The sequence below is a fragment of the Magnolia sinica genome, chromosome 8, assembly GCF_029962835.1.
Source record: "Magnolia sinica isolate HGM2019 chromosome 8, MsV1, whole genome shotgun sequence".
In the NCBI taxonomy this organism is placed as follows: domain Eukaryota; kingdom Viridiplantae; phylum Streptophyta; class Magnoliopsida; order Magnoliales; family Magnoliaceae; genus Magnolia; species Magnolia sinica.
Genome location: NC_080580.1, coordinates 72,897,145 through 72,922,793, shown reverse-complemented (window position 1 = coordinate 72,922,793; position 25,649 = coordinate 72,897,145). Strand labels below are relative to the sequence as shown.

Genomic DNA, 25,649 nt, shown 5'->3' with positions numbered 1-25,649 from the left:
TACCTACGAAAATAGTCATAGGTAAAATTTTTGTAAATATGTTTACCTACGAAAAAATTCGTAGGTAAAAGTTTCGTAAATATATTTAGCTATGAAAATATTTGCAGGTACATGTTTTGTAAATACTTTCAACATTCGTAGGTAAAAGTTTTGTAAATATTTTTAGCTACGAAAATATTCGTACGTAGAAGTCTTGTAAATATTTTTACCTACGAAAATATTCATAGGTAAAAAGTTTTCTCAATACTGTTAGCTACGAAAAAATTCATAAGTAAAAGGTTTTGCCAACGAAGTAATTCGTTGGCAAAAGTCTTACTTTTGCAGACGAAATTTTTTTTTGTTGGTAAAATTTTTTCCCCTCGGTCTTTTAGCGACAAATTTACCGATGAAAATTTTCGTCGGTAAAAAGTCTTTGCCTACGAAAAAAAGGCTTTTAGCGATGAAAATTTTCGTAGGTAAAGGTGGCTTTTCTTGTAGTGGCTCAACTGGCAGACTAAGTGGAGATACCTCGTTTCAACACTTAAGGTCTTGGTATCGATCCCTAGCGGGGGTGGCTAGCATGGAGTGTGTGTACTGACATGGGTGTGTACTAACAAGCTAACCCATATATATATATATGTGTGTGTGTGTGTGTGTGTGTGTGTGTGTGTGTGTGTGTGTGAAAGCATGTAAGAGATCCAGGCCATCCATTATATTGTGCCCATTGTGAATAGGGAAATTGACCGTACTCGCCTCGAAGTTTGGCCAAATTACCTCGAATGCTACGACACTATATATTCCCTAAAGGGCCTTCTGACATCTTTTGGACTTTGTTTCAGACGAAAATGCCCCTGACCTTGGTTCAGGACTTGTACGGTCTTGGTGTGAAGCAGAAGTCACCCGCTATTACAACCCCCAAGAAATGGATGGATCGACTACTCCCTGGGACACCGGCCAATAGCTAGTGCTTGGCGCTCTGTGGGCCCCACCACCACGTACGTGTTTCATCCATGCTGTCCATATATTTCTCCAAATCATTTTATGGTAGGAGACGAAAAATGAGCATAATTTGAAAAATGAGCATAATTTAATCACGGTGGGCTCTAGGAGGATTTTAATGGTGGATATCCAATAATTATTATTTCCCCGCAGTGTGGTCCAGCGGAGAGTTATATCACTCTCATTTTTCGGTTCAAGCCATAAAATGATATTTTAAACTAGATGAATGGCCTAGACGAAGCACATACATCATGGTGCAGCCCATAGACCACCGATCACCTGCACCACGAGATTCGGAAGGGGCAAATGTTGCACTTATGTACATTTAAAAGACCCTCTCCTTCCTCTTCTTTTATTTTCCTACAGAAGCTAAGATCCAGGGACTAATAGCGAGAGAGTGACGTTGTTTCTCCTTGTCATTTCACTCGTCTGAAAGCCTCTTCCACTATGAGGTTTGTATTTTATTTTGTTTCCACTATAGGTAGGCATTTACCAAGGTAAAGGAAGGACAGAGTCGAGAAGCCGAGGGCTCCAGTTGTCACGTGAAACCAGTCAATCCGCATTCATGCATTATTTGCTCTTTCATTCAAAATAATGGAGTAGATATTTGAAGAAACCATAGAGCCCCTATCGTGTTCTTCCTTTATTCGTGATCTATTTTGTTTCCTCAGTAACGTTCACGATCTTCCTGAAGCTCAACGGCCTCCATAAGAAGTTCTGAAGACAATTTCCGAAGTTCGCCGAATCGACAATTTCAATGGGCACCCAGCCAGTAGAAAAACATTAGCTACTTTCATTTCCTTCTGCCCTGTCCTTCGCAACTCTTGCGTTTCTTCGAAATCATCACCGTTGAGCTAAAATACTTCTCATACAACATGACAACCGCGACCGCTGTAATAGGACATCCAAGACCATAATCACAATACAATAGGAAGAACATTCTCTTCAACCATCGCTGGTTGCCAGCTGAAGGGAGATCTTCTTCCCACTGTAAATGTCATTATGGTCGTAGTTGTCATGTTAAATCAGTTGTGCCTGTCTTGCTGGAAAGGATGCCAAGATGCATTTATGGTGTTTATCATGTTAAATGGGTCATGGCTTGTATGCTACATGTGACGCTTATTCCGGACGGTCTCTCTGAATCCAAATGAAAGGGTCGTAGTTTTTAACCACCGAAGATGAGAGTGAGGAGGATGATAATATCATCATTTGCAAACTTAGGTGGAAGAAACTTGCAGAGTCTTCGCTTGCATGCCGAGCTTCTCTTTTGAAAGTCACTGTATTATATGGGTCGTGGTTGTCATATTGTATGGATTGCAATTTGTCATGGATCATTTGTTTAACTTTACAATGGATCGTAATGTTTAGGTTATATGGGTCAAGCGTAGCTTGCCCCAGTTTAGCCGCGTGCGTATTGTCCTCATCCACCTGTTCAACATGAGCCTTTATCGTTGTCAGTTTGGACTTAGCCGAGTCCAAACGAGACTGAATTGGCCTTCTCCTGGAGCATCATGTCCCTTAGTTGGCCTTCTCCTACCAGGCCCTTAAGCTTCTCCAGTTCCTTGGCAGAAGTCTTCAGGAGCTCTTCTAGCCTGGCCTTCTCCTTTCAATCTTAGTCATCGCCTTTAGCTTCTCCCGAATTAACAGAAACATCGGCTGCGCCTGAAAAAGAAAAGAGTTGAAAATTATAAATCTACAATCAGAGCCAACAAATTGAGTAAGCTTGAGAGCTTACCGTATAACAGACCGAGGCGTAGTCGTTGATGTAATGACCCTGAAAATTTTGTGCCAAGACCCGAGTACTACCTCTATTTTCCTTAGAAGTTGTTTTGGGGTAATTAGCGCTTAACTCGATTGTTTGTGAAATTTGCATCAATCACTTTAATCTGGATCTGCATGACTCAAAATCTGTAGAACGGTTAGCGCTATGTTACTCTGAGATCTAGGATTCATCGCTAAATCCGTTTGCTCTTGAAAATTTTTGGAAGCTTTGGATCAGACTTGGACCGCGTGTCAAAAGTCCAATAGCGATGATCTTAGGCAGTTTTGGTCACCAGGTTGGACTTGGCCATCACCTCAAAAATCAAGTCCAGATGTTGTTCTGGGTCGATTTGATTGAGTCCGGAGTGAAGAGTGTGAGAACGGTGAGAAATTAAATAAGCTTTTACGAAATCTGAGTCGCGTCGCTTACGCGACGAATTTAAGAAATCTGACCGTTGGATTCTGACCCAATTTTACCCTCGGATCAGGGAATGTGGTCCAGGCATGTCCTTGTGCTTGTGGACCTGATCGAGTTTCGGTGACCATTGAATTGAGTGTGGTTCGCCATGGCTGATCTGAAGATCTGATCGGTACGAAAACTCAGCTTGACCTAGATCCATGGTTAGTGAGCTTAAGTCCGACCTTTCGTGGTTATAGGCCCACCGGAAGTGCTCCGTTGGATCGAGAGAAGCCTGTTTTGGTTATACCCTAAGTATACCTTGGCCCTGGGGTTATTTTCATCAATGTTAGGCCTATATATAGACCTTAAAACCCTAACTCTCTTTTCCATACGAATTTCCTAACCCTAGCTAAGAAAGAGAGAAGAAAAGAGAGAAAAAGTGAGAGAGAAGTTGGTGAATCATCTTAAATTCTTTCCTGTTCTTCTTCATCCTTAAACATTCACTTTTGAATTGTTATTCCGGCGATTCTGAGTTCATCTTTGGGTAAGTTAATCTAACCCTAATCTGTTTTATAGCTTAGAATAATTTGTGTGTTGTTGTAGCTCATTTCTATTCTTGCCTTAGGTTATCCTATCACCGTTGACGAAGACATATCGTCTGAATCAGTTCGGTGTTCTATTTCTGGTTTAAGGCGCGGACTTTAATCGTATAGGTTATGGTTTTCAAGGCTTTCAATACCAGTGAATGGTTTATTCTTGTTATGGATGAGATTTCACATGCCAAATGTTATGTTTATTTTGCATTCCTGATATGCTTGTGTTATATTGAAATTTGTGTATTCTATGTATATGTAGAAAGTACTGTATACGTATAAAATATGAACATATGTTTGCCATGATTATTTGTCGTGTACTTATGCTAATTGTATGTGCGACAACTCCTTGGTAAAAGCAGTTGTCCAAATGTGTGTATTTCAACATACATCATGTATGTTGAACTATGTATTTTAAGTGTTTGTAGAAATGCCTGAATGAACTAAAGTGTAATATATTATCCTAATTGTGAGCATTGAGAAGCGATTCTCAACACTCCTATTGATGTGTATGATTTCCTACATGCAAGTCATATTCCTTGTTGTTTAACTTCCAGCATTACTTGTGTGTAAATCCAAGTTAAGTTCATATTCTTCAAATACTCATATGCTACATGGTTGAAATTGTTGTTCCATTACTATTCTAAATTTACTGATATCAATATCTATTGTAGTGGAATGTGTTTGGGACTATGAATAGTCCAGGAAATCGGTAATCGGCCTTGAGATCGTGGCTAAGGTTGCTTTCGCCACGAAGGACGTGACTAGACGAACCCGAGTCGTATTAGGGTTGTTGACAGTGGTTTGGCCACGCGGAGTGTTTGCGCACTCTATGTCATTCAACCCAACGTGTGCTCGTGCTAGTCGAGTTTGTCAAGTAACCTGATTGTCCGATGTATGTTCACCATGTATGAACGCTATTGTTTGAATCTAGGGTACCAAACTTACCGATGAAATCCTATTAACCATTGTACCTTGATCCGCTAAGACTCATGAGCTGGACATGGTGGTATGGGATACCATGGTCGAGCTGTTGGCCTACGCTAGGATGACGAGCCTCTCCGTAGTGACCAGTGAGCAACCAAACTCGTGAGCCAATTATGGTGGTATGGGACACTATATTCGTGCTGTCGGCCTACATTGATTGGTGATGAGCCCTTTGTAGTGACCTCGAGCATGCCTGGATACCACATTGAGGTGACGAGCCTTATTGGGGTAACGAAGGTATAATAGGTGTGCATTGATTGGTGACGAGCCTTTTACAACAACCTAAAACCATATGATCGTATGAGATGCCTAGGACTGACGACCCTAGAATAGATCACTGTTAAGATGGTGATATGAGGGAGGTACCTTAGCTTCCCAATCCTGCTGTATGAAAAGGACTAACAACTTGGTAATCATGTTCATGCACCGCATTTGCATGTGCTTGGAAGATGTGGCGCACTTTGAGGCGATGTCATGCGTAACGTAAGATGAAGACGCTGAGGGTGTACGCACGAGGGCACGTATCATTCTTCATACATCCTTGCATTAATAAGAGTACTTAGGACATGTTTAATTGTTTAGCTTTATCATTACTGCTTGATTGAATTGATAACATGTTAACCTTTACTTTATTGTTCCACTGAGTTGATCACTCACTCCCACGTTCTGGGCGGTGTTAAACACCCACCAGACTCTGTCTTAGTTACAGATGTTGATGAGACCTCTGAGGCAAAGCAGGAGATTGAGGATGATGAGGCTGCATTTTCCTTCATGCAGTTTTCAGGCGGGTTCTAGTGAGCCTTATTTTGATGCGCGGGATTCTGGGATTACTTTTGGGTTTAAATGATGTAATTTGATACTTATAATTTTGATAGCAACACTTGTAATATGACCTGGTATGTATATGTATTTCAGGGATTTACACATGTACACATATATTTCTTTAAGTCTTCCGCTTGCTTTCTTCACTTATCCCTGGATTATATCTGCAATTTGGCTTAATCTATTCCATGTTCTATGTACTAATACAGACAACATACATCCATCATTAAATATGTTGCATAAGTGATGTTTTGGAACTCGGGAGCTGAGTTATGCTCGACCCCCGAATTTCAGGGCGTTACAGTTGATGAATGACGCAGGAAGGCAAGTAAGAGTATTGGCAATTGATTTGCCACCCAGTTGACTAGGAGAGACATTTGATAGCCAGGTGAGTGTATCTCCGATCCCAATGGGGGTCGTGGTTTGTAATGTAATATGGGATGTATTTGTCATGTCATATGAATAATAACAATATTTTCGAACAGGCCCCAATGAGGTTTGGTCGTGGTTTGCATGGCAAGTTGGTCGTGAAGATGACATGGGTCATGGTTCATATGAACAATGAGTCGTGTTTGTCACTGCATATAGGTCGTGGTTGTAATTTAATATCAATGATCCACTATTCATAATAACCACGACATAACGCAATGCATAATCACGACCCATTATTGATCAACGTTTCATGGGTCGTTATATCCTTTGATATGGGTCGTGGTTGTAATGTTGTATAGGTCTTGGCTGTGATGAAATTTGGATCCTTCCTGTAATTATTAAAGGGTCATGGTTGTTCTGTTATATGGACTGTGATTTTTGTGTAACATGGTTCGTAGTTAATGTGAAGCATTGATCGTAGTTGTCATTTTGAAATGGATTTGTGTTAATCGTTTTGCATTGTCGTTGTTGCCTTATTTCATGTGTCGTTGTTGACAACCACGACACTATTTTTTTACACTACCCATTTACATGACAACTGGCTTAGATGCATAAAGGCTCATTATTATCATCCACCTTGGGTCGTGGTTGTCATGAAACATGGGTCGTGACTGACATTAAATAGGTATTGGTTGTCATGATATATGGAACCGACAATGGATTGATATGTAGGTTGTTGTTGTCATTTTAAAATATACGTGAAGCATTGGTCCTAGTTGATCTGGGTCGTGTTTGTCATGTTAAAATGGTTGTGTTTCACAGTTGTAATGGTTCGTGGTTGTAGCAAACACGACGATCTTACGAGAAACACGACCCGGGCAATATGAGATCACGATCCACCTGTCATAGGTGCCATGACCAGTCACTAAGCTCACCATTTCCTTTATGGGTCGTGGTTCAAATGCACAAGAATTCATGGTTATCATCCACATTACATCGTTGTAAACAGGCACCAAGGTTCATGAATCAATAAGAATATATATTACAGTTTAAATTACGTCATCTCAAACATTACAAAAATAAATCATGACCCAATCATCACGACAACCATGACTCGTATAACATGACAACCACGAACCCATATCGAAAGACAACTACGACCAATGCTTCACGTCAACCACAAACCATATAAGACATCAACTACGAATTTTATTAGACGACAACCCCGACCCATATATCATTACATTCAGCATCCATATTTCACGACAAACATGACCCATACAACATTTCAACCATGACCCATATACAATGACAGTCATGACCCATGTATCGCCTCTCAAGCGCGATCATAGGGCTTGTCTCTATCTGAGCACGACCTTATAATCTGAATCCTTCCGTCCCAGCTTTTCCGAGCTCCATGCTGATTTAAAGGCCCTACAAAAGAACTTGATATTTTGTTGATGAGCACTTACTCAGAGTTGGTGGACCTAGTGTGTAATGGCTTGTTCAAGATTTTAGGTTGATGTAATCTGTCTTCTTCTGGGTTCCAGCCTGAAGTGAAAGCTCTACAAAAGAACTTGTTATTTTGTAGCGTGACAACAACGATCTGTATAATATTAGAACAACTATCCATAAAACATGAAAACCACGACCCATAGCAACCGACACCACGATCTATGTAACGTTTACAACCACAATCCATATATCATAACAACCACAATCCATTTTACATGAAAAATATGATAAAAAACAGAGAGTAAACAACGATCTGGTGCCTGGGTCGTTTCTTGCCCACGTGAAGGATCGTGGTTGTCATCTACCAAGGGTCGTGTTTGTCATTGTACAAGGTAGAGATGACTTTAAGCAAGTTGTGACAACCAAAGCCCTCACCATATCTTGTTTAAAGCCCAAGTCCTTGGCCCACATCTCTGTATCGTGGTTATTATGTTATACGGGTCGTTGTATTAATGTTCGATGTGTTGTAGTTGACATGACGATATATATCATGGTTTTCATTGTATATGGATCGCGGCAGTTATGGATCGTTGTATTCAAATTTTACGGACCAGTATGCCCTCGACACATAAACAGAGGTAACGATGAAAGGTGAGGTCGACACCGTATTTGTGTTGTGCTTGTATGTCTCATAAGATTTTGGTTATCTCTCAGCTGTGGGACAGATCTTATGTAAATTTTCAATCTACGCTGATTGTTAGTTATTAGAGTATGTACTAATCTTTATCCAAAAATTTGAACCTTACAGGTGTAGTTGATCACACTGAAATAAACGGTTATAAGGCGTTGAGAACTATGTGGGTCATACATTCGCCTAATCAAACTTATTTTCATGCTATGCCTTTATATACATTCATTACATACGATGGTCAGTTTAAATGACATATATATCATTATGGACCCCATATATTTTGGTTCGTATCGAATGTGTCGCAAGTACATACATTATGCGTGCTAAAGGCGGGAAGTTCGCTTACGGTTCCAAACGTAGAAGAACAATCATCGATCATCTGGTTCAAATCTATGGGCCCATCATAAATCAAATCTAATCTGTTGGAATTGTTCATGGATGATGGATTCCCTAAAAAAAAAAATTTAGTGACACGTATCGAGCCATCAATGGCCCACACTACATAAAGATGACAAATTATGGGCTTTTACGGAAACTATTGGTTGAACTGTTATGGTCCATTGGATTCGAATATTTTGTCCATTGTTTGGGTTTCAAGATGTTACAAATTAAATGGATGGTGAGGATTAGAGAATATCTATAGTTCGATGTGACTTACGGAACACCGACTATATCTTGGACGCTTACGGATGCTTTTACGGACGCTTACGTTTCCAAACGTAGAACATCAACAAGATGTCCCCATACAGATCACTGACTATATCTTGGAGCTTCTTCTCTGGGACCCCTTCACTTTACCCCTTCACTTTATCCCTAATCCTTATTTTCTATTTTTACTAGTTTTGAATCTTCTTCGTTAGGCCCCTCCATCGCCACTCAGCGAGCACATCTACAAGTGTAGTGTATCTTAGTGTAAAGCAAGGTAATGGTTGACGGAGTTGGTGTATGGTAGTTATTATGTTATGTGGGTCGTGGGTGTGAACCACGACCCAATGCATATGACTATAACGAAATGTATAGCATGACAATCAACACTGAATGGATCATGGTTGACATGGTCACTGGTCAGTGTATCGTGGCCCACATGTTATGTGGATCGTGGCTGTGAATCACGCCTCAATGTAGATGATGTCAATGATATGTATGGTATGACAACCACGATCATGGTCGTGATCGTGGTTTGTTGCATAATAGATCGTGGTTGACATAAGAGGCGTCGGGTACACCCACGAAGAGAGTCAAACACTAATTTGATGTTGACTGATGAATGGATTGGTGCATTCAATGTTTCTTCTGCTTATTATCATCTATAATGGGTTGGTGAATGAGATGGGTCGTAATTGTTCATGAACAATTCGAAGTTGTATTACACTTAGGGTCGTAATTGTTCGTGAACAATTCGAAGTTGGTTGACATGCACAATGGATCGTTGTTGTATAGGGGTGGTTGAATGTGGATGCCAAACAAGATCCATATATCATGACAACCACAACCCCTGTAATATCAGAACCACGACACATATCATCTTACAACCACGATCCGTCTAACATCATAACACAACCCATCTAAAATGAAAACCACGGTCTATAACAACAATGACACAGTCTGTATGACAACCACAAAACTGTCACGTGATCTGATCCCTTTGTTCACATGCATGTTAAATCATGGTTATTGTCCACATTGGATCATGGTTATTGTCCACGTTGGTTCTTGGTTCACAACCACGGCCCTAGTTCAATCCCCTGAAAAGCATGCATGATGTGTATACGACATGGCTCATGGATAGCTTGGTGCTTATCTGTTTTGCCCATGACATACATAATTGATGCCCTGCCATACACGTTGAAATAAAAATAGCGATCCAGGCAACATGACAAACACGATTCATATAACATGGCTAATACAACCCATATAACATTACAATCACGACCCACATAATATGACAAACACGTTCCATGCAATATGGGACTACGACCCAAGCAATCCACGACCCATATAACATGAAAAATCATGAGGCTTATAACATAAAACCCACGACCCAAGCAATCCACCACTCATTGACATTCAAGTTAAACGTCTCCATTCCATCCCTCATTATCTTCTGCTTAATTCCAGGTGTCCTTCTTACAATCACGATCCATGTAACACAATGATGACCCAATGTTCAAGCGAACCACAATAACAAGAAACGATCCTTGTTGTCATACACATTGGGTTGTGATTCCCATACACGATCCATTGTGGAAGACAACCACGACCCTTTGTTCATCCCATCCACGACCATTCCCTTGGAATTCAGCGTGACCCTCCGGAAACAGCGCCACACTCTTCTAGTTCATAAAACCACTTTAAACTCGCTACTTCCTTGTAATTCATTGGGCACCGAGCGTGACCCTTCGTTATCCATGTGACCGTACCAAATCTACATGACCCTTCGGAATCGGTGCCTTATTCATTGAATGGCCAGCCTATGAGAGCGGTACTTTGGTGATACTTTCTGCCTAGTTGCGTTGATTGTGTAAATTTCGAGGACGAAATTTGGAGAGGAGAGCTGTAAGCCCCGTATCCTAGACCGTACCGTTCCATAGGCTTCCGCGGTCTTCCCAGCCGAATTTCGGTAACCTTCGACCCTTAACCGATATTTACGCGCGACCTGGATTCTCGTGCCATCAACCCGAGTCGACTCAACCCAGGGCTTGTACCTTAGCGACCGCGTCGTCACCGCGGTTCCGATGCCGCGACTCACGTGTCGAGGCGATACCCTGGTCGGGAGATGTGGGCTAGCGTTCGGTGCGAGGAAAACACGGCGCGTGTGAATTTCGAGAGAATCTTTATAAGGTATCACATTAATCAAACAACCCATCAATCCCATCATGTCAAGTACACATCACCTTTCACCCTTTCCCAAGCAAGCCCCAAAAGTCAAAAAGTTTCTTACAACCCATACCTCTCTTACAACTTTTGCCAAAAAAGTCAAAAAGATCCTCTTACACCCATCACCACCACATCCATCACTCCATCACCCATCACTCCCTCTCTCTCTCTCCCTTTACAAGTCTCTCTCATTTTCAAACTCTCGCATAAGTAAGAAAAATCCATACGTATGAGCCTCTCCCCTTATCTCCCAAGCTTCAAGTGTGGCCCACCTTTCCTACCCCTTCATCTCTCATCTCAACCATCCATTTCTCATCTTCCTCCATCAAAGAGAAGCACAAGGAGCTAAGGAAGCCAAGGGAGCAAGAAGATCAAGCGGTGGGTGCCTTGATAGGGTAGTTTTTGATGTTTTTAAGATGGGCCAAGTGAGGCCAACCGATCAATGGTTTGGATCTCACTTTGGACCCTAAGATGTGGCCAATGGCCCACTTGGATCATCATGATCATTCCATGATGGGGCCATTCTCCATGGACCCCATCATGATGTTTATTTTCCTTACATTCTTAGGGTCATGTAGACCGTCTATTTTAGTGGAGAAGGGATCTCCACCGTTGGATTTCGATTTCATGGACCCACTTGATGTATGATTTAGTGCAAGGGAGGGCCCATAGTGTCGGGGTCCCTCCATCACGCGGGTCTCACTCTCTATCTCTCTCCCTTTTATTTACTTATTTTTTTTTTTGTTATGATAATGGGGTTGTGTGGCCCACTTGAATGGACCCCACCACAAGGTATGTATCCCATCCAAATCACCTACAAGTGGGGCCTACTTTACGTGTCTTGTACCCACACCATCCATCAGTGGTGGCCCACATGAGCAGGCCCACCTTGCACGGCCAACAGTCTAGCGTCCACGGACGCTGGACGTTTTGTAGAAAAAAAACACAAATTTTGGCTTGGTTCCAAGCCAATGGAGGAGGCCCACTCATTTTGGCCCCACCTTGATGTATGTCTTCAATCCACGCCGTCCATTCCCCTCTCAATCTCATTTTAGGCGTTGAACCAAAAAATGGTATCAACCCGAGGTCCTGACGGGCCATACCGTAGCAAATGGTGGTCTTCACCATTAAAACCTTCCCTATTGCTTTTATACGGCGAAACATGCCCAATATTGGGCTTGTTTTGCTTGTCTGGAGCCATGGAGGGCCGTTGGACGGAGTAGATTGTTTAGATGTAGATCCCACCTGTAAAAACCACAGCAAAACTGAAATCAGAAAAAAAAAATACCAACACAGCAGCTGCTGCTGCAGGCGTTGCCTGCGCACCAGTGCCCGGACGGGCGGTCGGGCAGCCACCCACGGCTGTAGCCGTGGGCCCCACCTTGATGTTTATCTACCATCTAATCCGTTCATAGGGTGGGCCACTACCTGACGTGGGCCCACCCCAAAAATCAGCTTGATCCAAGACTCAGGTGGCCCACACCGTAGGAAACAGTGGGATTGAACCTCTACCTTTGAAATCCTTTTAGGGTCCACAGAAGTTTTGGATCAGGGTGAAATTTATTTTCACCCTTCATCTAGGCCCACGTGGCCTTACCAACGGGTTGGATGGAAAGCAAACATTACGGTGGGCCCCACATGGAGCCCACAAGGATGTATGTGTTTCATTTCCAACGTCCGCCTGGACGGTAGAGCCCACTGTGATGCTTGTAATTCATCCCCACCGTCCAGGGACGGTGGGTGGGTTCTTATGCGTGCGTGTGTGGCTGTGTGCGTGTGTGTATATATATATATATGTACATATATATAATATTATATAATATTGTATGTATTGTATATATATATATATATTATATATATTATATTATATATAACTTATTGATGGTTGAGGCCCACTTTGATATATATATGTAAGGCCCACTTCAGTTTACTTGTGGCCCATAGTTGAGGCCCAATTTGATATATATGTAAGGCCCACCTCAGTTTACTTGTGGCCCATAGTTGAGGCTCACTTTGATATATATGTAAGGCCCACCTCAGTTACTTGTGGCCCATGATTGAGGCCCACTTTGATATGTATATAAGGCCCATGGGTCGAGGCCCATTGATGTATTAGGGGCCCATGGGTTACGCCCCATTAAAAATGTTTTGGGGCCTATGGGTTGAGGCCCATTTGATGTACATTTGGGGCCCCATTGGGGTGGCCCATTTGTTACACATGAGGCCCATAAGATTAGGCCCATTTAATGCATTCTACGGCCCACGGGTCATGGTCCATTGCAATGCACATAAGGCCCATTAGTGCGGCCCATTGATGTGGCCTACTTGATGAATATAAGGCCCATCTGATATGGCCATTTGATGTATTTAAGGCCCAATGGGATGTACCTAAGGTCCATTGCAATGTACAATCCCAACATGGGTTATGTAATGATGTTTACGTCGGGCTATGCCTTGGGAACAATGGTGGTTTGACGTCCACATTGCAAGTATAGTGTGGTTAAATGTCCGCATTATGACTTTTCCTAGGGCCCATTGTTAGGCTTGTACGTGTTATGTGTAGGCCGTCTAGGCCCATCTTCATTATGAACATCATCCATCCCATATAACATGTTTAGTTCCATGATTCATGATCATATGTATCATACATATGCTTGATATGAGAAATGACTGATCATAGCATATGCCTTTGGGCAGATTGTTTAGGGGCTCCCGTACAGAGGGTGTTGCCCAACATGAGCGCACGATACGTGCAGGATTGTTGTATGACTGGATAGTGTGATTCATGCATTCGCATTATGTGTTATGATTACTGTACACCCTAGCGACATTAGGGCCATAGCCTCCACAGACGTATCATGGTTGGCAGGATTGGATACCGAAAATACTGTTTTACATGGGGTGCGATAGATATCCCTGGGTGAAAGTCCCTAAACTCTTATGGTACCAAGAGGTTGCTCCAACGTCTAGACCAAGTAGGTGCATGAGCGCTGAGTGCCGATTACTAGACGGTTGCGCTTTCCACTGTGTCATGGTCGGTTGGAAGGGGGTGCGGCCTTACTCGCCCGAGAGTAGGGGGCAATGCTAGGCTGAGTCTGACCAGCTCGAGGAATGGGTCCGCTATTGACAAGCCGAGCTCAATATTGGCAGGCGGATAGTGAGGTCTTTTCCACTCATCTTATTGGGCGCGATGGGGTGACAATCTGGCTTGGAGTGTACTAGACCCCGGTGATATTCCAGATTTGAGCCGTATTTACATGTGGACTTAGATGAGGATTTGTATGCTTGAGTTACATTTCACATTTGCATGGCCTTGGTATGGCCAGCATCATTCTTTGCACCGCATGGCCTTGGTACGGCTAATGGTATTCTTGGCATTCATCAGCATGTTCCGTATTACTCTGATACTGCATAGCTGTATTACCACCGTGAGCATACACTTTCACCACCCTCTAAACTTTCTATAAGCTTATGCACGACCGTTGCATGCAGGTGACGTTGGATCGCAGCAGCGCTGAGGCTTGGACGCGTGGTAGATCATTTTGGAGCTTTTGGTCTATCATCATTATATTTCCCTTTATACTCATTGTACTTGTAAAGTTTTTTATCTTAGTGGAAATGTGATGGAGTTTTTGGTTGTTGTTTGTGGGTTATACCTTTGGTTATGCTTATTATGAATCAAACTGATGTTGAAAATCCTCCTTGTAGCATACCAGGATCGGAACCTGGCGAATGGGCATTGGGAGCCAAGAATGGGGTTCTACGGAGGCTGTCGGCGCTGGATTCGGCGATCGAGAATTTTATGAGCCCAGTTTCTGAGTTTGGGGCGTGACAGAAGTTGGTATCAAAGCATAACTAGGGAATAACTAAAAACAACATTACATGTCTGTTATGAATGATTTAAGTCCTTAGTTCGGATAGCCTAACGATCTTCTATTACCGACCCTTAATGAGCGTGCCTTCGAGAGTTTTCAAAGTTGATAGGCACCTTCACTCTTTCCTGTAGGACATGCCGCCGCGTAGGAGAGTGACTCGATCGACTCTGACTCCACCACCTGCGGCCCCCGCACTACCACCTACGATTCCTGCTCCACCACCCGAGATTCCTGCTGCCCAGCCTGAGGATGCCGCTCCTTTACCAGGGATTCATGCTGCCCAGCCTATGGATGCAGCTCCTCCACCAGAGACCGGTGCGGAGCCGACCATATCCGTGAGTACTTCTCAGTTACAGCAGATAATATAGGCTGTGACGGCCGCACATCAGGGGCAGGGCAGACACCCTATCGTTTCACCAGCCCAAGCAGACTAGGAGCGCGCGAGTGCCCTCCTTCGAGAGTTCCGACGACTCGATCCCCCGCATTTCCAGGGTGAGCCAGACCCGACCGTAGCTGAGAGATGGCGCGCCGATGTAGAGAAGATATTTGAGACGATGGGATGCGCGACTGAGCGGCGAGTCCGATTAGCCGTATTTCTTCTTCATGGTGAGGCTGAGCACTGGTGGGCGTCAGTCTCCCGAGCAGCAGGCACTGACTTTGTATAGACCTGGGAGGTTTTTGTGGATCGGTTTGACCGACAGTATTTTTTTGATCACATCCGGCGACAGCGAGCGTTGGAGTTTGAGGCCTTGATGCAGGGCGATATAACAGTGGCTCAGTATGCCGCTCGTTTTGTAGCACTGTCCAGATTTGCACCATACTTAGTGGATGATGAGAAGCGGAGAGCCCGCTGATTTGAGGGCGGCTGACGTTACGGTCTTCGAGGCCGTGTTATTGGGCTTGAGCTCCCGACCTTCAAGGAAGTGGTGCGGAAGGCCCAGATTTTTGAGGCTAAGTGGGACGGTTCTCAGTCTGATCGTGGTCAGAGGAGAGACAGGAAGAGGCAGGCTCCTTCCAGTGATACCCAGCAGGGTCGACCATAGCAGAGGTGCACAGGTCGCCCAGCCTTCCGAGCGCCAACAGCACCTCCAGCACCACCACCAAGACAGTTCACCGGCACTTGTTTTAGGTGCGGTGCGGCAGGACACCATATGTGGGAGTGTCCTCGCCCCCACCAGCAGCAGCAGAGAGGTCCATAGCGGCCTCCACCACCGCAGCAGTAGCAGAGACCCCCACAGCAGCAGCGACAGCAGCCCCCATCACCGAGACCACCTCAGCAGTAGCATCAGCACTAGCCTCCGAGGTCGCAACAGCAGAGGCAGCAGTTTCGACCGCCTCAGCGACCCCAACAGCAGCAGCACGCTCAGAGGGGACAAGCACCTCCTTAGCCAGCTCAGGCTCAATTCTATGCGGCCGAGCAGGATCCTCAGTCATCTGGAGGAGTCGTTGAGTGTATACTTTCAGCATCTGCATGCATTGCATGTGTGTTGTTTGATTCTGGTGCATCTCATTCTTTTGTGGCCGAGAGTTTTTACCGATCGACTGGTTTACCATTGGAGTCTGCTCGTGAGGGGTTGACAGTATCGACTCCCTTGGGGAAGACTGCAGTGATGGGCCGATTTTGCTCGTCTTGCCCCATTCTGATTAGAGATATCTTTTTGCCCGCTGATCTGTTTGCTTTGCCGATGTTTGAGTTCGACGTCATCCTGGGCATGGATTGGCTTGCCAAGTACCACGCCATATTGGATTGCTCTGCGAGGACAGTCACATTTTGTATACCTGGCTTGCCGCAGTTCCAGTTCATTGCTGAGCCTAGAGGAGAGCCGTTATCTTGTTTGATGTCGTGTGCCATAGAGGAGCCCATAGCGGTGAGCATCGACCAGTTGCCTGTGGTTTGCGATTTTCCAGATGTGTTTCAGGAGATTTTGGGATTACCGCCTCGTCGACTCACCGAGTTTCAGATTGATCTCGTGCCCGGTACTGTGCCTATTTCAAAGGCCCCATATCGTATGACACCATTGGAGTTACGAGAACTGTAGAAGCAGTTGGACGAGTTGCGTGAGTTGGGCTTTATCCGTCCGAGCAGTTCGTCGTGGGGAGCGCTGGTACTCTTTGTGAAGAAGGATGGCTCGTTGAGGCTCTGCGTAGATTACCGCGAGCTCAACAAGGTCACGATCAAGAACAAGTACCCGCTCCCGAGGATTGATGATTTGTTTGATCAGCTGCAGGGTGCACAGTTCTTTTCGAAGATTGACTTGCGTTCCGGTTATCATCAGATTCGGGTCCGAGAGGAGGACATTCCGAAGACAGCATTCAGGATGCGTTATGGTCATTTCGAGTTTCAGGTCATGTCCTTTAGACTGACCAATGTGCCAGCAGTGTTCATGCAGTTGATGAATGAGGTCTTCCGTCCGTATCTCGATCAGTTTGTTGTAGTCTTCATCGACAACATTCTGATTTATTCACGAATCCGTGAGGAGCACGAGCAGCATTTAGTGGTTACATTGCAGACCCTCCACGCACACCAGTTGTATGCGAAGCTGGAGAAGTGCGAGTTTTGGCAGGAGAAGGTGAAGTTCTTCGGTCACGTGGTGACGAGGGAGGGTGTTGCAGTGGACCCCTCGAAGGTTGAGGCAGTGCGTCAGTGGGGCCAGCTCACGACTGCGTCCGAGATCAGTAGTTTCCTTGGTTTAGCGGGCTACTACCGGTGTTTCATTGAGGGCTTCTCTCGTATTGCAGCCCCGTTGACCAGGTTGACTCGGAAGGGCCCAGAGTTTATTTGGAGTGACGCCTGTGAGCGAGCATTTTCGGAGTTAAAGGACCGTCTAACGTCTGCTCCTGTCCTCACTCTTCCCTCTGGGAGTGACGGATTTATTGTATTTACTGATGCCTCGCATATTGGTTTGGGTGCTGTCCTGATGTAGCACGGTAGGCGTGTAGCCTTCGCGTCTCGCCAGCTCAAGGTCCATGAGCTGAACTACCCCACGCATGATTTAGAGTTGGCTGTAGTTGTCTTCGCACTGAAAGTGTGGAGACACTATCTCTATGGGGTTAGGTTCGAGCTCTTTTTTGACCACAAGAGCTTGAAGTACCTCTTCTCGCAGTCTGAGTTAAATATGAGGAAGAGACGCTGGATGGAGCTCCTCAAGGACTATGATTTCGATCTCCAGTACCACCCAGGTAAGGCGAACGTGGTGGCGGATGCCCTCAGCCGTCAGCCACGAGGCCTGATGGTGCATATGATGATTCAGGAGTGGCGGATGCTCGAGGATATAGCAGAGTACGACTTTGAGTTTGGCTTGCAGTCTTCTATTGTGCAGTTATCAAGCCTATCGATTCAACCCTCTCTTGTCGCAAGGGTGATCGAAGCTCAGCAGGCAGACGAGTCGTTACAGGATTACCGAGCAGAGGCAGTATCTGAGAGTCAGACAGATTGGCAGATTGGTTCTGATGGTGGACTTCGCTTCAGAGGCCGATTATGTGTCCCGGATATTCCTGAGTTACGTAGAGATCTTATGACCGAGGAACATTGATCGCGGTTTTCTATCCATCCTGGCTCGATGAAGATGTACCGCGATATAAGGCGACAGTATTTTTGGGCGGGGATGAAGTGCCAGATCGCCAGTTTTGTGGTCAAGTGTGACACATGCCAGCGTGTCAAGGCTGATCATCAGAGACCCCCTGGTCTATTGCAGCCGTTGAGTGTCCCAATGTGGAAGTGGGAGCACGTATCTACAGATTTTATTATGGGCTTGCCAAGGACTTAGCGCGGTCATGACGCCATCTGGGTTGTTATGGATCGTCTGACGAAGTTGGCACATTTTATTGCGATATGTGCGACTTGGCCTTTGGACCGGCTTGCTAGATTATTCATCGAGGATATTGTGAGACTACATGGCGTTCCAGTCTAGATTGTTTCTGACCAAGACCCGAGGTTCACATCTCAGTTTTGGAGGAGCTTCCAGAGAGCGATGGGTTCTGATTTGCAGCTCAGCACCGCGTACCATCCGTAGACCGATGGCCAGACCGAGAGGGTCAACCAGATCCTTAAGGATATGCTTCGGGCCTACCCGATTGATTTCGGGGGTAGCTGGGATGAGCATATGCAATTGGCTGAGTTCGCATATAATAACAGCTATCAGGCGACCATCGGCATGGCCCCTTTTGAGGCACTATATGGCAGACCATGCAGATCACCGAGTTGTTGGACCGAGGTTGGAGAGCGTTGTCTCCTAGATCCCGAGCTTGTGCAAGAGATGTCAGAGGCTATTGATATCATCAGGCAGAGGATGTGCACAGCTCAGAGCCGGCAGAAGAGTTTTGCTAATCGTCGGCGTTGTCCCTTGGAGTTTGATGTAGGGGACCATGTGTATCTCAAGGTCTCGCCCATGAAGGGCGTAGTTCGATTTGGAGTGAAGGGTAAGCTTGACCCGAGATTCATAGGACCTTTTGAGATCACTGGGCGCGTTGGCGCCGTGGCCTATCGGCTTGCCTTGTCATCTCAGTTATCTGGCATCCACAACATTTTTCATTTCTCTATGTTGAGGAAGTATGGGTCAGCCATCGTTCCTGTTATCGATTGGCAGCCATTAGAGGTTCGTGAGGACGCTTCTTACATCGAGCAGCCAGTCCATATCCTTGATCGGAAGGAGCAGGTCTTCCGGACCAAGGTCATTCTGTTGGTGAAGGTTCAGTGGGGTCACCATTCTGTTGAGGAGGCTTCTTGGGAGTGCGAGGCTGAGGTTCGAGAGTGTTATCCTCATTTTTTTGATGATTGATCATGTGTTGTATGTTGTATGTTATCTCTGATTTTATATAGTGATGTTATGTTTCTTCTCCCTCTTGAGTTCTGCCTAGTTGCGATGATTGTGTAAATTTCGAGGATGAAATTTCTATTAGGGGGGAGAGCTGTAAGCCCCGTATCCTAGACCGTACCATTTCATAGGCTTCCGCGGTCTTTCCGGTCGAATTCCGGCAACCTTCGACCCTTAACCGGTATTTGCGGCGACCCTGATCCTCATGCCGTCAACCCTAGTCGACTCAATCCAGGACTTGTACCTTAGCGACCGCGTTGTCGCCGCAGTTTCGATGCCGCGACTCGTGCGTCGAGGCGATTCCCTGGTCGAGAGATGTGGGCCAGAGTTCGGTCCGAGGAAAACGCCGCGCGTGCGAATTCCGAGAAAATCTCTACAAGGTGTCACATCAATCAATCAACTCATCAATCCCATCATGTCAAGTAGACATCACCTTTCACCCTTTCCCAAGCAAGCCCCAAAAGTCAAAAAGTTTCTTACAACCCATACCTCTCTTACAACTTTTGCCAAAAAAGTCAAAAAGAGCCTCTTACACCCATCACCACCACATCCATCACTCCATCACCCATCACTCCCTCTCTCTCTTTCTCTCCCTTTACAAGTCTCTCTCATTTTCAAACTCTCCTATAAGCAAGAAAAATCCATACATATGAGCCTCTCCCCTTATCTCCCAAGCTTCAAGTGTGGCCCACCTTTCCTACCCCTTCATTTCTCATCTCAACCATCCATTTCTCATCTTCCTCCACCAAAGAGAAGCACAAGGAGCTAAGGAAGCCAAGGGAGCAAGAAGATCAAGCGGTGGGTGCCTTGATAGGGTAGTTTTTGATGTTTTTAAGATGGGCCAAGTGAGGCCAACCGATCAATGGTTTGGATCTCACTTTGGACCCTAAGATGTGGCCAATGGCCCACTTGGATCATCATGATCATTCCATGATGGGGCCATTCTCCATGGACCCCATCAGGATGTTTATTTTCCTTGCATTCTTAGGGTCATGTAGACCGTCTATTTTAGTGGAGAAGGGATCTCCACCGTTGGATTTTGATTTCATGGACCCACGTGTAATGTATGACTTAGTGCAAGGGAGGGCCCATAGTGCGGGGTCCCTCCATCACGCGGGTCTCACTCTCTATCTCTCTCCCTTTTATTTTATTTTTATTTAGTTTTTGATCATAGTGAAAATGTGATGGAGTTTTTGGTTGTTGTTTGTGGGTTATACCTTTGGTTATGCTTATTACGAATCAAACCGATGTTGAAAATCCTCCTTGTAGCATCCCAGGATCGGAACCTGGCGAATGGGCGCTGGGAGCCGAGAATGGGGTTCTGTGGAGCGCTGGATTCGGCGATCGAAAATTTTATGAGCTCGGTTTCTGAGTTTGGGGCATGACAAGATATGTAAAGAAACAATAGAGCACCTATCGCGTTCTTCTTTTATTCATAATCCATTCTCCTTCGTCAGGGATGTTCACGATCTTCCTGAATCTCAACGACCTCCACTGGGAGTTCTGAAGACAGCTTTTGAACTCCGCCAACTCAATAATTTCAACAGGCACCCAGCCAGTGAAAAAATGTTAACTACTCCATTTCCTTCTGCCTCCTCTCTGGCAGCTCTTGTGTTTCTTCTGGATCATCGCGCGTATAATAAATACTCCCCATACAACATGACAACCAGGACCCCTGTGACATGACAGCTAGATCATGATCAGTCTCTTCATCGGGACTCGAGGAGATCCGCTTAAAAACATTTGCGAGTATGTCTTGTTTAAGCCTAACCTTCTCAATAGAGTTTTTTGTTCGGCCTAAAACAAGTCATCCTCTACAGAGTTTTCTGCATCACTGGTTGCCGGCTGAAGATAGATCTTCTTCCCAATGTAAATGTGATTATGGTCGTATTGGTCAAGTTAAATCTGTCGTGGGTGTTTTACAATGGATTGTGATTTTTAGGTTATATGGGTCCTAGTTTGTAAGGTAATATGGGTTGTATTTGTCATGTTAGATCGTTCGTGGCTGTCTTACCATTTACAATTGTCTTCAACGTGCACCCAACGAGGTTTGGTCGTGATTTACATGGCAAATTGGTCGTGAAGATGACATGGGTCGTGTTTCACATGAATAGTTGGTCGTGACTATCAGGGCATATGGGTTGTCATTCTTCTTTGACAATAGCGATCCACTATTCATCATAACCACGACACAATGCAAGGGACAATCACGACCTACTATTGATCAAAGTTTCATGGATCTTGGTAACATTTGATTTGGGTCGTTGCTGTAACGTTGTATATGTCTTGGTTGTGATGAAATTTAGATCCTGAATGTAAGTATCAGATGGTTGTGGTTGTCTTCTTATACCGAACATGGTTATCATGTAATATGGTTTATAGTTGATGTGAAACATTGATCGTAGTTGTCATTTGATATGATAAGATCTTAGTCTCTTACACTGATTTTTTTTTGCACTATTCATTTACAACCATGGTCATTATATCATGAAAGGCCCATGATTATCATCCATGTTGGGTTATGTTTGACATGAAACATAGGTCGTCACTGTCATTGGATAGGTCATGGTTGTCATGATACATGGATCCTGAAATGGACTGATACATAGGTCGTTGTTATCGTTTTATTTTAGTTGTGTTATATGTGAAGCAATGGTAGTAGTTGATCTGGGTTGTCGTTGTCATGTTAAATTGGTCATGGTTGGCAATTGTAATTGTTTGTAGTTGTCGTCCATGATGTTTCGTCATAAACAACAACGATCTTATGAGAACACGGCCCATATAACATGACAATCATAGTCCACCTATCATAAGTGACACGACCCGTTGTTAAGCTCACCATTTCCTCTATGGGTTGTGGTTCAATATATATATTACAGTTTAAATGACATTATCACAAACAATGTAAAATATAAATCAACATATTAAGTCATCATCAGCCTCGGCCTCAGCCAGCAGGGATGAAATATCATTGACGCCAGTTGTGACCTATTCATTTGCATCTAGAACATTTAGGTGTTATCCTATCTTCTGTGGACCGTGGCTGTGAATCATGGTAGTAGTGCTATATGGGTCGTAGTTATGCCAACATAGATCACAATAACAACCACAATATCGTTATTGTAATTATTTATCAATATTCTGATTTTTTGTATTGTTAAAAACTGAGTGTAGATATGTCGTCATCTTACCCATCATCAGACATTTAAGACTACGCTTCCCTTGTTGAATCACCACCAAGGTCTGAAAAAATAAAGATTAAGTGTGGTTTTTGTGGTGCAAAGTTTGTGAACAATACTAATCGATTTCGGTTACACTTATCATGTTGAGTTGGTGATGAAAACCATACCCCAATGCCCCCAATGATTTCTGAATTCTTTTTCAAGTCCTGTTAGATTCGAATAGAAAAACTTCCACTTCATCCAAACAATGTGCTTCTGGATCTAGTACATGAATGACATCCACAAAAAATGCAAAGGAGGATGCCAAATTAAAATCTTTGGAGGAAGAACAATTCCAACTCTCCTTAAAACGCAGTATGGAAGAAGTTTCTAGACCTCAGCGATATTCAAGTCAAAGACAACACGATGTTGAAGCTAGATCGAGTGTGACAAACAAGAAGAAGAAAAGGAGTAACAAATTCAAATTCCTGACCCATCTCGGTGAATTTTATAGGGCATTGGGTACTAAATACAATTCTTCACATAAAAAAAAAGTTTAAAAAATCTAGCTCAAAGTGTAAAAGAGCATGAAGGAAATATCTCTTCGCCTTCCGACTTGAAGGAAGTGAACCAATATGTATATGAAACATAGGTAGTAGTTCTGATGGATCAGATGACAATATAGGAAGGCACTCCTCCTATGGAGGTTATTAGTTGTAAATTGTCATTTTGAACAATGTAAATATGTAATTATGGAAGTTTATTAATCATAAATTATGCATTATATATATATTTATATATTATCGCTTTTTTTAACTTCAAATTTGACAATCGAGTGGTTAATGTCAGTAGGATGTTGTGCGACTATTGGTTTTTCGATGTTAGAAATACCATTTTTAAAATTGTAACTACAAACCACATAGTATTACAATCGCGATCCATATAACATGAAAACCACGACCCTTATGGATCCTGGTTGTCCATACATGACATTCTACTGCACCCAAAAATCACATCATTCGTGAACTCTGCAAGATGACTATAAATTCAACCAGTGAACTTTTGTTTAATTATAAGAATAATAGGACAATGAAGAAGAATAATGACTGGATGGGAGCTACAGGTGGGCCAATTTGAGCTCTTCAAATCTTTTAACAGCCCTAGCTTTTACTTTCATTGTCGCATCGTACCTCTCAATCCAATGCAACCTTTTCTTGTTAAAGTCCTGATCGCGAGACCAGGCGGAATGACACCGCTCAATTTCTATGTCCGCCATAGAAAAATTCTCTACAAGTTATCGAAGTTCTGAAATTGTCTTTAGAATTTCCTGTGGAGGCCATTGATCTTCAGGACGATCGTGAACGTCCTTGAGGAAATGGAAGGAATCTCTCATAAAGGATGAACGCGAGGACTTGATGCCTTCTTCGAATATCTCCTCCACTATTTTGATTGAAAGAGCAACGAAATCCATAAATGCTTAAGGTGTTGCAATAAGGATTTTGGTTCGAATTGTCTTATGAAAATTTTAAACCCAAGTACCACTTTTATAGGCTGGTTAAACATTCCGAAGGGTCGTGTTGATTCCAAAGGGATTAAGGGGGAAGTAATGACATTAAAGAAAGTAATTAAACCCAAGTACCACTTTTATAGGCTTGTGAATGAGTGGTTAATGTGAGTACAATATCGTGCGACTATTGGTTTTCCAAGGCTTGTGGTTGTCAGCCACGTTTGTTGACAGGCACAATGGATCGTTGTTGTATATGTGTAGTTAAACGTGGATGGCAAACATGATCGATATATCGTGATAACCACGACCCCTGTAGCACTATAACAACAATACATATCATCTTACAACCATGATCTGTTGAACATCATAACTACAACCCGGCTGAGACGAAAACCATAGTCCATAACAACAATGCCACTGTCTGTATGACAACCACGAAATTGTCATGTGATTTGATCCCGTGGTTCACGTGCATGTTAGATCGTGGTTATTGTCCACGTAGGTTCTTGGTTCACAACAACGACCCTAATCCAGTCCCCTGAAAAGCCTGCATGATATGTGTACACCACATGGCTCATCTGCATTGTGCTTATGTGTTTCATCCATGACGTACATAATCTATAGAACATTACAATCACGACCCATATAACATGACAAACATGTTCCATGCAACATGGGACTACGACCCAAGCAACCCACGACCCATATAACATAGAAAATCACGAGGCACATAACATAAAAAATCATGAGGCATATAACATAAAACCCACGACCCACCACTTAGTGACAAGTGTTCTTCTTACAATCATGATCCATGTAACACAATCACGATCACACGGAACAATTGTTGTTGTCATACACATTGGGTTGTGATTCCCAACCACTATCGATGTGGAAGATAACCACGACTCTTTGTTCGTCCCGTCCACGACCATTCCCTTGAAATTTAGCGTGACCCTCCGAAAACAGCGCCACATTTTTATTCTTCACAAAATCACACTAAAGTCGCTACTTCCCTGTAATCCATTGGGCACCGAGCGCAACCCTTCGTTATCCGTGCGACCGTACCGAATCTTAGGGACCCTTCAAAATCGACGCCTTGACCATTGAATGGCCAGCCTATAAGAGTGATACTTTGGTGATACTTCCACAAGCCAATTCATGCATTTCTTTGCCCTCTCATTCAAAAAAATGGAGCAGATATTCAAAGAAACAATAGAGCCCCTATCATGTTCTTCCTTTATTCATGATCCATTCTCCTTCCTCAGGGATGTTCACAATCTTCTTGAAGCTCAACAGCCTCCACAGAAAGTTTTGAAGACAATTTCAGAACTCCGCCAACTCAACAATTTCAAC

The 25,649-nt window shown here is 43.9% G+C and overlaps 1 protein-coding gene across 1 annotated transcript in view; it reads right to left on the bottom strand.

The window, feature by feature from the left end:
* Nucleotides 1-2,590: 2,590 nt before the first annotated feature.
* LOC131254308 (uncharacterized) overlaps nt 2,591-25,649 on the bottom strand; it is a 34,584-nt gene continuing 11,525 nt past the window's right edge. The window contains exon 10 of the mRNA XM_058255300.1: nt 2,591-2,640. Within this exon, the coding sequence (XP_058111283.1) occupies nt 2,591-2,640 (50 nt within the window). The remainder of the gene's footprint in view (nt 2,641-25,649) is intronic.